The sequence below is a fragment of the Hordeum vulgare genome, chromosome 4H (genome assembly GCF_904849725.1).
Source record: "Hordeum vulgare subsp. vulgare chromosome 4H, MorexV3_pseudomolecules_assembly, whole genome shotgun sequence".
NCBI lineage: Eukaryota > Viridiplantae > Streptophyta > Magnoliopsida > Poales > Poaceae > Hordeum > Hordeum vulgare.
In genome coordinates this window covers 426,361,987-426,376,263 of record NC_058521.1, presented here as the reverse complement: position 1 = coordinate 426,376,263, position 14,277 = coordinate 426,361,987, and the positions used below count along the sequence as shown (strand labels likewise).

At 46.4% G+C, this 14,277-nt stretch overlaps 1 protein-coding gene across 1 annotated transcript; it reads right to left on the bottom strand.

Annotated features, from left to right (window-relative positions):
- Window positions 1-3,316: 3,316 nt before the first annotated feature.
- LOC123448814 (protein high chlorophyll fluorescent 107) lies at window positions 3,317-8,134 on the bottom strand. The gene is made up of 8 exons (XM_045125833.1): window positions 7,664-8,134; window positions 7,286-7,429; window positions 6,412-6,717; window positions 6,250-6,309; window positions 5,574-5,819; window positions 4,590-4,700; window positions 4,148-4,324; window positions 3,317-4,030 (listed from the first exon to the last, which is right to left on the bottom strand). Exons 1-8 carry the CDS (start codon window positions 8,009-8,011, stop codon window positions 3,584-3,586), a joined length of 1,839 nt encoding a protein of 612 aa, XP_044981768.1. The 5' UTR covers window positions 8,012-8,134; the 3' UTR covers window positions 3,317-3,583.
- Between the last annotated feature and the right edge of the window lie 6,143 nt (window positions 8,135-14,277).

Here is a 14,277-nt window from a genome sequence, read left to right as displayed (position 1 = left end):
TCAGAGCTCGTATGCGATAGTTATGGCTCGTTTTGTCTTACTTGTTTTACACTGAGAGGTTGTACCGATTCTAACAAAGGTTGTATCGGTCGATTGTTCTTCACAGTGGTACGTGGAAGTGAAAAGTTGAGAAGCTTATTACCCTTGGGTGCTTGGTACCCTAGAGATTGTTCTTCGTGGATGCTTTGGCATCCTAGAAGCTTAGTGGTGCCTCGGAGCTCAATCATTGTGGTGTAAAGCTCCGGGCAAGCGTCGGGGTCTCCAATTAGGTTGTGGAGATTGCCCCTAGCATTTGAGGTTACTTCGAAGTCATATTCCATTGTGGTGAAGCTTCGTGGAGTTGTTGGGAGCCTCCAATTAAGTTGTGGAGATTGTCCCAACCTTTTTTATACGGGTTCGGTGACCGCCCTCAAGGGTCCCTTAGTGGAATCACGGCATCTTGCATTCTGCGAGGGCGTGAGGAGATTACGGTCGCCTTAGTGGCTTCTTGGGGAGCATTGTGCCTCCACACCGCTCCAAAAGAAGATTAGCATCCTCAAGGGTATGAACTTTGGGATACAGCGTCGTCTCCGTGTGCCTCGGTTATCTCTTACCCAAGCTCTTTACTTATGCACTTTACTTTGTGATAGCCATAGTGTTTCTTGTTATATATCTTGCTATCACTTAGTTGTTTACCTTGCTTAGCATAAGTTGTTGGTGCACATAGGTGAGCCTAGTTGTTTTAGGTTTTGTGCTTGACAAATTAAATGTTAGTTTTATTCCGCATTTGTTCAAGCCTAAACCGTAATTATCCCCCCCCCCTCTAGGCGACATCCATATCCTTTCAATAGCTCTCTCTCTCTCCCTCTCCCTCTCTCTCTCCCCCCTCTCTCTCTCCCTCCCTCCCTCTCCCTCCTCTCTCTCCCTCTCTCCCTCCCTCCCTCTCTCTCTCTCTCTCCCTCTCTCTCTCTCCCTCTCTCCCTCTCCCTCTCTCTCTCTCCCTCCCTCCCTCTCTCTCCCTCCCTCCCTCCCTCTCTCTCTCTCTCCCTCTCTCTCTCTCTCTCTCTCTCTCTCTCTCAATGTCTTCGAGGTGGGTTGCTCCAAAACGAAAATAGGCGTATCTCACTGTGGGGATCCACCAACTTATGGTGGAGGGGGTGGGCTATTTATAGCCAGCGAGCAACCCGGCCTGATATGACCAAATGACTGTGGGTCAATGGCCAACCGACACATGTTACAGTCCGATTTCAAGCACACGCGGCAACATTACTTGGGCTACAAGTAATGCTAACTTAACCAACTCTGGAAGAGGTTTCCTCTCAATGTCTTCACTCGAAGACATAGGTATTTGGGTTGAGCATCACGTCGGGTCTGACTTCGATCACATCGACCCCGCTTAATAGTACAGTGGTTCCTATAACTCAGGAAAGAAGAAACAAAACTACCAAAAGACTTCATCTTCGTGTTTCATTATCTTCAAGTGATTATCTTCACGCGGCTTCGGCCATCATCAATGTCTTCGGACATTTTTAGGGCTCGTCTTCGACGGTTAAACCGAATCTCCGGGAACTTCTATATATTTAAACCTGTGAACTCTCACAAACACGTTAGTACCTCAACCAAGTTTGCCTTCAATACTCCAAAACCAACAAGGGGTGGCACTAGATGCACTTACAGTGGGGAACTCAAACCGATGCAACTAATGCAATGGCAAGAACACACGAAGTGGTCAAGTCCCTCACTCCCGAATCCCACCACAACAACAAAATCTATGGAGGAATATGAGAGGAAGAACTAGAAGAACAGACAATAACTCCAAGATCTAGATCCAAGGGATTCCCCTCACATATAGGAGAAAGTGACTGGTGGAAATGTGGATGTAGACCTCCTCCCTCTTTTCCCTAAAAAGAATCAACAATAATAGGAGGGATTGGGAGTTAGCCAGCTCCAAGAGGTCAACAATGGTGGGGGGGACTTGCAAGAGGATTGGAGTTGGAGGAGGAAGAAGGGGGTATTTATACCCCCAAGGGGAATATAGACATTGCACACAAACGCCACACCGAGCACCCGGACTAAAGGGGCCCAGGCAACCGGAGTCATCAAAGAAAATGCCCAATGAAGGGGTTCGGGCACCCAGGGGCGGGGGGCGCGCACAAGAAGGTTCGGGCACCCGAGGGTGGGACCCCGAGCACCCACGGGTGGCCGAACCACAGGGTCAACTTGTGGTGACCCCGGGCACCCAAACTTGGGAGCATGGGCACCCGGACCCGGCCGAGAGGTGCGGGAACCGAAAAACCCAAAACGGCGTAACTTTTGGAAATGAACTCCGATTTTAGCAAAATCAAGTTTGTTGGAAAGCACACAATAAGAACTAACGTAAGCTTGATGCAAATATTAAGAACTAGCAATGAAGAAAATACCAATAATAAATGGATGACAACCCTTCCTCAAATAAGAACAGGTAAAATCTTCAACACAAAAAACACAATAGAAGATGCATTGGAAAACTGTTTTCGACGAACTACAACATATCACGAAGATAACCACAAACTATAAAACCTCACAAAGAGAAAATATAAACATGAACCAAGAAAGATGATGATGCCAAGAATGCGATGGTTTGAGCTCTCTACGAACGATGTGATCAAGCTAGTCACTCGAGAGTCCATCTTGATAGTACAGCTATCGATCCTATAACATGATCTCCCTACTAACACCATAAGACCGATAAAATAGAAAACATATTAAGGTCAAACATTTGCCTTATGCATAGTCTACTTTAGTTAGATGATGATGATCTTGACTTCCTTAAGTTTGACCACCTTTCTTGTATATTCCTACCTAGATAGGGCCCTAAACAAAATGCGGGTGTCGAGAGAGAGAACAAAATCACAATACAAACGACACTGCTCTGTCTCAAGCACAGTACTCATTCCGAAAGACAGCGGGGCATACCAGCAAGAATGTAAAGGCCATTAAGTGTGTCAACAGCTATGACATATCTCGATAAACATGATCGACGTGGTTGCCAAAAGGCACGTTCTGATTGACTCATGACCATTTCGTCACATGTATGCCAAATTTGCAACTCAAGCCTAGCGCTTTTATAGTTGTTGTTTTTTTTTTTGAGAAACTTTCAATCTATTCATTTCTAATCATGACAATAAAAAAACACCAGAGATAATAAAAATTAAAACGATATTCATAGACCGCCTAGCAACGACTGGTACTGAAGTGAGCCGCAGGCGCTCCTCATTCGTTGGAGCCAGGCAAACCTTATTCGTCAAAGTTTGCGACCTGCGCACTATTTAACTCATAGCGCAAGTTAGGATCCATCTTCAGTTGAAATAGTAATTGCAAAGAACAAATGCTGTAACCACACAACAGGTTGATGGGCTTCTATACACAACTACACTGCTTCTCGAGCAGCCTCTGACAGAACTAGATACACAATGGGCAGGTGACTGCTAATGGCAACATGGGGTTCTTATTACAGATATACACATAAATGTACGTGCTACTTACTACGTATCTCTCAGGTCACGGTACCTATCAGTGATCACTCGATGGTTGTGCTGCTGCTTATGCTGAAGGGGAGAAGGAACTAGGGGACGGGGAGAAGAGGGAGAGGTTTCCTGGTCAGCCGCCGCGTCCTCCTCTGAGAAATAACTCCCTTAGGATCGGAGCCCTCTAGCACAGCGTCTAGCTCCGCCGGGTCCAGGGCCAGCCTCCTCCTGATGAAGCCATCCACGTCGAAATCACTCTCTGCCTCCCGAGTGTATACAGCACGGCGGTCCACGATGCTGTCGAGGTTGGAAGTGCTTGAACCTTCAGCCGTGCCGCTGTCAAGGTCAGAACTACTTGAACCTTCAGCTGTAGTACCCGCAGAGGGCTCTACACCTGCAGAAGTGCTCATGCTGGTACTGCCTTGCTGCGTCACTTGACCGGACGGTCGGTCCATGTTTAGGAGCTTCTTCACGCTGTCTAGAGCAGGATCGATGATGTCGAGGAAGCCCATGACCCAGGAGGCATCATCCACGACCTCGACACGCTGTCAGGATGGGGAATGATCAGTTGCATTGCCAGCCTGCTACTGTGTTGTTTATGGAGATGTAGGAACAAACACATGAACACAAAAGATGTTACTCAATAGTTTGCCTGCACTAACCTGCTGAAAATAAAGGTCCCGTATTTCTTCAGCCCGAACTGGATCCCCCTGTTCCTCCTCTAGTGCCGCCCATGTCAGCCATGTCACCTCACTCTGAGAATTGATGTTCAGCGAAGACCTCAACAATCTTCTGGCAGCAGTGTAGTTACCAACACGCTGTTCTAGGACCCCCCAAGCCTATAAAAGTAGGACTCATAATTTAATGGTATGAGATAGTGCATGGAATAATGTCGGACATTAGGATGTAATCTTCAAACTGCTAAAAATGAATGCAGTTTGAGCCTTCAGATCATGGATACAACAGATGCTTCACATACAAACAAGCAGTCATAATGGACTATTTCAGCAAATCAAACTGTATATAGTCGACGGTGTGTGAGACGAAAAGGTATAGCAAACACTTAGACAAAGTATCATATTTTGTTCAAGTGATATTCTTTACCTGAAGACAACGAGCAGCACATTCATTTGTTGAATTAACTGACAAGGCTCTCTGATAGAGTGACCTTGCAGTTCTCTCATTTCCTTCTTTCCACTCCATCCAACCCCAAGCCTATAACATGAAATGCTAAATTTCAAACATAACCAAATAATGTAAAGGAAACAGTCCGTAAGCAAGTAACCAGGTCAAATAGCTGGAAATAGCAAGGCACGTCTAAATGATGAATGCAAACTAGTACTCTTGTATATTTTCGTTCTTGATTTTGGTAGAAACATCTGTCCTTCTAGTTGTTCATATCCAATCTTTTTTACTTCAATGTGACCATCAACATGTGCAAAACCTACAGAAATTCCTGGACCATATATCTTGTCCAATCCCTAGGCGTGCAGGTGCGTGTTACGCATTAGTAGAATAGCATGTGCCCACGTAAGTGAAGCCGGTGAAGATGTGTGAGCATCATGGGGTGTGGTGCGTGTGAGTTTACGTGTCTTGCTTGTACTCTCTGAAAAGAAGAGAACATGCAATACCTTTCATAGTGGAAGTTAGGTATAATATATCTAATTGCACCCAAAAAGTAAACTCTACAGAAACTCAAAATATATCACTCAAGATCTTAAAGGACACTGGCTAAATAATCTGAACTCTAAAGGTAAAAGAAGGATATAGAGCACGACACGGAAGTAGTAACAAAAGGGAAAACATATTTTGAACTCAAGGGATGCACTGGATATTCCATGAACCTTTCTATTCCCAAATGATTCGACCGTATATTTGCATAATAAATAACTAGGGCTTGCAAGTTGCAGATCTACTGTGAGAGGCACTACAACAAAGTAATGTCAGAAACTGACAAAATTGTATCTCCAGATAAAGGAAAAAGAACACTAAAACAAGGCATAGAGACCAACTGTAAATGAAGTTAAGCGAACCACATGGAGCTTAAATTATCAAATTAGTAGAAGCGGTAAGTGCAGAAATTCTTACTATCCAAACTGGTTGGTGCCTTGGATCAATCTGAGATGCCTTTCTAAATAATACACGGGCAACATTTGGAGATGCACAATTGTATTCCAGCAGTGCAAGTGACTGTAGAATTACAGGGTCCCTAGGGTTCACAGCATGGCCAATCTTAAGTAACTTCCTTGCTTTGTCAGTGTTACCTTGATTGGCCTCAAAGAGTGCCCAGACATGCCACGAAAATCTGTTCTTGGGACTAGCCTGGACAGCTTTCTGCACAGGAAAATCAAAGTTACTTTCTGCCACGAAACTTGAATCTTTTTTTCGAGAATGAAAACTTGATTTTCTTTCAAGGAATGTGATAAATAATACGAGGAACCCTCACATGCAGATGTGAACCAACAGCACCATAGTATGACCCTAGCAGTGTATTATAGTGGATAACTAAAACTAATATAGTTACTGGTAGAGCAGATCTTCCAACAAAAACAAGACAAACATAGGGTGAATCTACAATAATTCCATCGCTACTTGGAATTTCTTTCTACTTCACACTAGCTCATAAGACAAAAAAACCTCTGAAGACACATGAACATGAGGAAATGGATGAACAAGCCTTAGAAAATTACAAGTACGAGAACCAAATCAGTAAACAACATCAATGAGAAGTATGATTGTCTTAGAGAGGGAAAATAAGTATTACCTCAAAGAGCTTCCTCGCAATGGCATTGTTTTCTGCACGCATTTCTACCTGAGCCCAAGACTACTAGAAAATTGACATACATAAGTTCACAATTCAACACAAAAATACAGCCTGCAATTTCTTCTTATGCAGTAAACATAATAATATGAAGCAAATACTTACTAGCCAACTTGCACAACTTTTTGGATTGCATTGAGTAGCTTGCTGGAATAAAGTCCGTGCTTGTTCAAAGCGCTCTGCTCTAGCTTCAAGCAAAGCAAGAGTTTGGTAAATATACTCATTTCCTCCACAATATTTCAAACCTTTTGCAAGTAGGTTTCGAGCCTTTTTTATGTTTCCTTGCTTGATTTCTAAAATTGCCCACCCATGCCAAGCTGCGATGTGCTTTGCATCAGCCACAGTAGCAGCATCAAATAGCTCTCGTGCTCTTCGAATACTCCCACCCTTGCTTTCTAGCACTGCCCAGCACTGTAATTCAAAGCAAAAGAAAAACAATGACTTCTGCGTGTTTTATTGGATTTATTAGATTTCTCACTAGATGACATAATTTCTATATGTGTCAAACATACACATTGGGGTGATGGGGTCAATTTGCAAGATAGTTCCAGTTGGGCACATCACAGAGGATTCAATCAAAAATCTAGAATGACTTCCTACATTTTCTACCGGATTGTAAGAATAATTCAAGAAATTATATTCTGACATGAATAACGTGTGTTAATGAAAGCTAAATACTTAACAATCAGAAAAAATTAACCCTTATAGGTGCTCCCAGTGCATTCTTTTTCGTTTCAGAAACACCGAGTTTAACATACAGACGAACGAATTATAGTTAAGACAGTCCAATCCACGAATGGCATATTAACCAAAAATAGTAATAATACACTTGGCATATTAAAGATATTAAAATAACCACATGTGCATTATTTATGTTGACACATAAGCCTCTAGAGGACGAACCACATGCCCTGCATTGCTCACATGGTATAATTTTTCTACTAGTCGGTTTAGCAAAGTGAGGTGATGACGCGCAAACCTGCCAAATGTATGGATTTTCTCCCTGTGTGGCTTGGCATCCCCTTTCATAAGCCGCTCTAGCTTTGTCAAACCTCGACTGTTTGCTGTAAAGCTTCCCAAGCGCGACGTATGGGCGCCCGTCTTCAGGCCAATACAGCATACACTGGATCAGAATTCAGAAAGGGGTCGTTAGCTTAGAGCAACCAAAACAATTAGGCACTTGATCATCATCCTAAACAATACTACTAGCATTTTAGAGCACAATGTGGCCTCATTATCCCTCGTTGTATTTCAGTGAGATGTCATGCTAGTAGGAGTATTATTTTGGATGCATGCAGAATTGCAGACGCAGTGCTTATGGAATTCCGGTGAATGCTGTGCTGTAGGTGCGCACTACCTTGTTGAGGAGCTTCTCGGCTTCCGCGAACTCGTACTTCCTGGTGTGCACCTTGGCGCGGTGGAGCCAGAGCTCGAGGTTGATGGGCAGCGGGCGCTCAGCCGTGGCGGCGGGCTCGCCCATGGCCGGCTCGAAGAGCGGGACCTTCTTGGCAATCTCCTCCATTCTCCTGTCGAAGGGCCCCTCCCCGTCCCGCTCGGGCCCTCCCCCTGCCGCGGCAGCTGCGTCAACGGGCCTCCCGCGGCGTAGGCGGAGGGAGAAGAGCGCGGCGGCGGATGAGGCCTTGGCGGTGGCAGGGCCCGGGAGGGGCGGGGGAGGCGGCGAGGACGAGAAGAGCCGCATCGCCATGGCGCTGGCTGGAGCGCGACGCGGTGCTCTGGTCGGAGCAGCTAGCGGGGCAGGCGAGGCCGGGGCGCGGCTTAGTGAGGGAGGGGGTGCGAAGTTTACGGGATTGCCCGCGCGCGTGTGGTGCTGTTGACGCCGTGGGCGGAGCTGCGGGGGCAGAAGGGGGAGGCGGGGATGCGGGAAGCCGTTGGAGAGGCCCAGAGCGCGCCACGTCGCCGAGAGTGAAGGTCGGTGTTTTTTGAGTCTCACCGGACCGGACCGGCAAAACCTCTCTGGGACGAGCGCTTCACCTCGGCGTGCGATTGGACACGAGGCGGGATGCCCGTCTTGTGTTTTCGAAAGGAGAAGATATATAGTTACGCAAGAAAATGATTGTGGCCCGGGGAGGACGATTTCAATGTTTTCATTATTTTTACGTAGTTTAGCCCGATCTAAACTCATTTACGAAAACAATAGATGGATTTGACCTTTTGTCTTATCGTCAACCGCTATGACGGTAGGTATTAACATCCTACTGCCACAGACGGTGGTTGTAGGGTCGTTTGACTCCGTTAATCTATACCTATCTTTACCTAATAATAAAGAGGCTATCGCTTCCGTCGGAAAACCCACCGAGGTGATTTTATAAAAAAACTCTTACTGTTTATACATTAAACTCGTAGTATATATTAAATATTTTTTTTAAATACTCATATCTTTTAATCTTTACCTAATAATAATAAAGAGGCTATCGCTTCCGACGGAAAACCTACGAGGTGATTTTACAAAAAAGCTTTTACTATTTCTGACATTAAACTCGTAGTATATATTAAATACTTTTTAAAATACTCATATCTTTTAATCTTTACCTAATAATAAAAAGGCTATCGCTTTCGTCGGAAAACCCACCGAGGTGATTTTATAAAAAAGCCCTTACTGTTTATGACATTAAACTCGTAGTATATATTAAATATTTTTTTTAAATACTCATATCTTTTAATCTTTACCTAATAATAAAGAGGCTATCGCTTCCGTCGGAAAACCCACCAAGGTGATTTTACAAAAAAGCCCTTACTGTTTATGACATTAAACTTGTAGTATATATTAAATATTTTTTTAAATACTCATATCTTTTAATCTTTACCTAATAATAATAAAGAGGCTATCGCTTCCGTCGGAAAACCCACCGAGGTGATTTTACAAAAAAGTCCTTACTGTTTCTGACATTAAACTCGTAGTATATATTAAATATTTTTTAAAATACTCATATCTTTTAATCTTTACTTAATCTATACCTAATAATAAAGCGGCTATTGCTTCCGTCGGAAAACCCACCGCGTCATTTTTATAAAAAACCCCTGTAATTTTTGTTATTCAACCCGCGCTTCATCATTTATCTGCAACGCAAAAGGAAAAAACGATTCGCTGCAAAAATTATACCCGTACGCATCGCCTCCTCCCGTCGACCCTGGGTCACCCTCGTCTGTGCCCAGGCCGCCGCCACACCACTCGCCGCTGCGGCCGACCTCAACCGTCACCGCTGTCGATCTCAACCCACCCGCCTCCGCGGCCGTACCTCTCCCCGCTCACTACCCTCGTTGCGGCGCTCGAGCGCATCGCGTCGACCCTGGTCCACCCTGGCGTGTGCCCAGGCCGCTGCCACATCACTCGCCGCCGCGGCCGACCTCAACCACCACTGTTGTCGATCTCAACCCACTCGCCTCCGCGGCCGTACCTCTGCCCGCTTGCTGCCCCCGTTTCGGCGCTCGAGCACAGCTTCTGGATCAAATCAACGCGACAGCTACAGTGACTAGGGATGATGTGTCTGCTCGATGCAGAACGACGGCGGCGCGCGGATAAGGCGCGGCGGAGCGAAGTACTTGCAGGTGGAGGCGGGCCTCCATGGCTCACACGGGGAACTCCGAGGTTATGGCGCGACAACAGCGACTCCTTATGTCCAGATAGAGGCGCCTAACCCTTGCTCCCCTCATCGTATCCCCTCCTCCGGCAGGAACTCATCATCTGGTGAGATCCCCTCCCCATGCCTCCAACCGTGTGCCAAGCACCGGCAAGAAATTTTGTTTTGTGAGGATTTGTTTGCTGATGAATGAATGTATTGAATGTAAGATTGCATTGTTGTAGAGACAGAGAATGGAACACCACCTTTAGTTTGTCATCTCATCCCACATTCTCTACCCCATGAGTGAAATAAGATAACAGTCCATTGATCAATTCACGTAGCCTCTTTGTTTTGCTTTGCTTGTCCCGCTCAATTTCTCATCATGATGGAATTAACAATGGACGGGTTGATTTCTCAACAAAATAGGATATGACTGAATACATTAGTTGGTTAGCTTATTATTTTAATAAATTAAAATGATTACAAAAAGATTAAAAGCATGTGGTATTTTTTTCTTCTGTTGCAACGCACGGGCCCTTTTGCTAGTAATAATAAAGCGGCTATTGCTTCCGTCGGAAAACCCACCGCGGCATTTTTATAAAAACAACTCTGTATTTTTTGTTATTCAACCCGCGTTCCATCATTTATCTGCAACGCAAAAGGAAAAAACGATTCGCTGCAAAAATTATACTCGTACGCATCGCTCCTCCCGTCGATCCTGGGCCACCTTGGCCTATGCCCAGGCCGCCGCCACAACACTTGCCGCCGCGGCCGACCTCAACCGCCACTGCTGCCGATCTCAACCCACCCGCATCCGCGGCCGTACCTCTCCCCGCTCACTGCCCCTGTTGCGGCGCTCGAGCGCATTGCGTCGACCCTGGTCCATCCTGGCCTGTGTGCCCAGGCCGCTGCCACACCACTCGCCGCCGCGGCCGACCTCAACCACCACTATTGTCGATCTCAACCCACCCGCCTCCGCGGCCGTACCTCTGCCCACTTGCTGCCCCCGTTTCGGCGCTCGAGCATAGCTTCTGGATCAAATCAACGCGACAACTACAGTGACTGGGGATGATGCGTCTGCTCGATGCAGAGCGGCGGCGGCGTGCGAATAAGGCGCGGCGGAGCGAAGTACTTGCAGGTTGAGGCGGGCCTCCATGGCTCACACGGGGAACTCCGAGGTTATGGCGTGGCAACGACGACTCCTTATGGCCAGATAGAGGCGCCTAACCCTTGCTCCCCTCATCGTATCCCCTCCTCCGGCAGGAACTCCTCATCTGGTGAGATCCCCTCCCCATGCCTCCAACCGTGTGCCAAGCACCGGCAAGAAATTTTGTTTTGTGGGGATTTGTTTGCTGATGAATGAATGTATTGAATGTAAGATTGTATTGTTGTAGAGACAGAGAATGGAACACCACCTTCAGTTTGTCATCTGATCCCACATTCTCTACCCCGTGAGTGAAATAAGATAACAGTCAATTGATCAATTCACGTAGCCTTTTTGTTTTGCTTTGCTTGTCCCGCTCAATTTCTCATCATGGTGGAATTAACAATGGACGGGTTGATTTCTCAACAAAATAGGATAGGACTGACTACATTAGTTAGTTAGCTTATTATTTTATGATTATAAAAAGATTAAAAGTGTGCGGTATTTTTTTCTCCCGTTGCAACGCACGGGCCCTTTTGCTAGTCTGAAATAACAATCCCATTGACCCGATCCCTATTATCACTACGTGTGACGGTAGAGTATGTATGTCTACCGTCACAGCCGATGACGATAGTAAAAATGATCAAATCTGAAAATAAAATCATTAAAAAGGGTCGGATCAGGCTAAAGTTAGCAAAAAAGGATCAAAATCGTGAATTCGTTCACGCGGGGATGTATGAAACTACTAACATCTCTTCTCTATTTTCGAAATGACCAACATCTCATTTTTGACACGTTGCGAGAAATATCACTAGTCCTGGGAAAAAGGAGAGCTTTTCTGTAATTGAAAAACAAGGAACCTCGCGAGGACCCCTTCCCCCCTCCTCCTCGCTCCCGTACGGCTCCACGGGCGCATCGGGGCGCCCCAAATCCGGTCGCCTAGGGCCACCCTTCCTCCTCCCCTCACCGTCGCCGGAGAGTGTTGCCGCCCAAAGCCCGGGCGATGGCGGCGGCGATGAGGACATTTTGGTGGCGCGATGGGAGTGGTCTGATGGTTTTCGCGTTAGCCGGCGGACGGTGCTCCTAGAGCTCTGTGCGCCGGCGTGAGATGACGTCGGGGCAGCGCGGGGAGGTGGCCATGGCAAGGAGCTGCGCGGGTGCTGCTGCGCAGTGGGGCGAAGGGACCTAGGGGTCGATGCTGCTGGCACTCGTCTCCAGGTGCGCCCAGCGAGATGCGCATGGGGGCGGCTGCTACTCGCGTGGTGGCCTCGTGCATCTCCGGCATGGCTGTGGTGGCAAGGGCGGCTGATTTGGCCAGTTGGCCGGATCCATGAGCGGCGTGGGCGCGGATGGTGAGGCGCGGGCGGATGAGCGGGATGGCAAGGCCGACGCGGGTCTGGCGGGCGAAGGGATTGAGCTGCAACTGTTGTTCGATCGTGGGACGGCACGTCATGGCCACGAAGGGCGGCCAGGCGTTGCCGCGCACGGTGGAGCGGCGAGCGTGCGCAGGGCGCGACGAGGGTATAGATCGACTCCTGATCTGGTGGAGCCCATGCTGGAGGGGCTTGAGTGGCTTGTACGCCGCTCGAGCTGCGGCTTCGGACGTAAGGGGCGTGTATGGGCAAGTCTCTTTACTCGTTCCGTAATACAAGATCCCGTGACTTACACTTGAGTCACATTGCTTGCAAGGCTTATATGTGATGTTGTATTACCGAGTGGGCCCCGAGATACCTCTTCGTCACACGGAGTGACAAATCCCAGTCTTGATCCATGCTAACTCAACGGACACCTTCGGAGATACCTGTAGAGCATCTTTATAGTCACCCAGTAACGTTGTGACGTTTGATACACACAAGGTATTCCTCGGGTGTTAGTGAGTTACATGATCTCATGGTCATAGGAATGAATACTTGACACGCAGAAAACAATAGCAACAGAATGACACAATCACATGCTACGTTCATAGTTTGGGTCTTGTCCATCACATCATTCTCCTAATGATGTGATCCAGTTATCAAGTGACAACACTTGCATATGGTCAGAAAACCTTAACCATCCTTGATCAACTGGCTAGCCAACTAGAGTCTTACTAGGGATATTGTTTTGTCCATATATCCACACATGTATTTATGCTTTCATTCAATACAATTATAGCATGGATAATAAACGATTATCTTGAAACAGGAAATATAATAATAACTATTTTATCATTGCCTCTAGGGCATATTTCCAACAGTCTCCCACTTGCACTAGAGTCAATAATCTAGTCTCACATCGCTATGCGATTTACAATGTAATGAATCTAACACCCATACAGTTCTGGTGTTGATCATGCTTCGCTCGTGGAAGAGGTTTAGTCAGCGGATCTGCTACATTCAGATCCGTGTGCACTTTGCAAATATTTACGTCCTCTCCTTCGACGTAGTCGCGGATGAGGTTGAAACGTCGTTTGATGTGTCTGGTCTTCTTGTGAAACCTTGATTCATTTGCTAAAGCAATGGCACTAGTGTTGTCACAGAACAGAGTTATTGGATTTAGTACGCTCGGCACAACTCCAAGATCCGTCATGAACTGCTTCATGCATACACCCTCCTTAGCTGCCTCCGAGACAGCCATGTAGAATCTGCTACAACGCATTGCTTGGAACTGCACCAGCTTGCCACACCCGCATTAAGAATAAATATGTATCCGGTTTGAGACTTAGATTCATTCGGATCAGTGTCAAAGCTTGCGTCGACGTAACCCTTTATGACGAGATCTTCGTCACCTCCATAAATGAGAAACATTTCCTTAGTCCTTTTCAGGTACTTCGGAATATTCTTGACCACCGTCCAATGATCCACTCCTGGATTACTTTGAAACCTGCCTGCCATACTTATGGCCAGGCCGACGTACGGTCTAGTGCACATCATTGCATACATGATAGACCCTATGGCTGAAGCATAGGGGATGGTACTCATCTTTTCTCTATCTCCCGCAGTTACTGGACACTGAGTCTTACTCAACTTTAAACCTTGTAATATCGGCAAGAACCCCTTCTTGGACTGCTCCATTTTGAACTTCTTCAAAACTTTATCAAGGTATGTGCTTTGTGAAAGTCCTATTAGGCGCCTCGATCTATCCCTATAGATCTTAATGCCTAATATGTAAGCAGCTTCTCCTAGGTCCATCATTGAAAAACATTTATTCAAGTAATCTTTTACGCTCTCTAAAAACTCCACATTGTTTCCAATCAGCAATATGTCA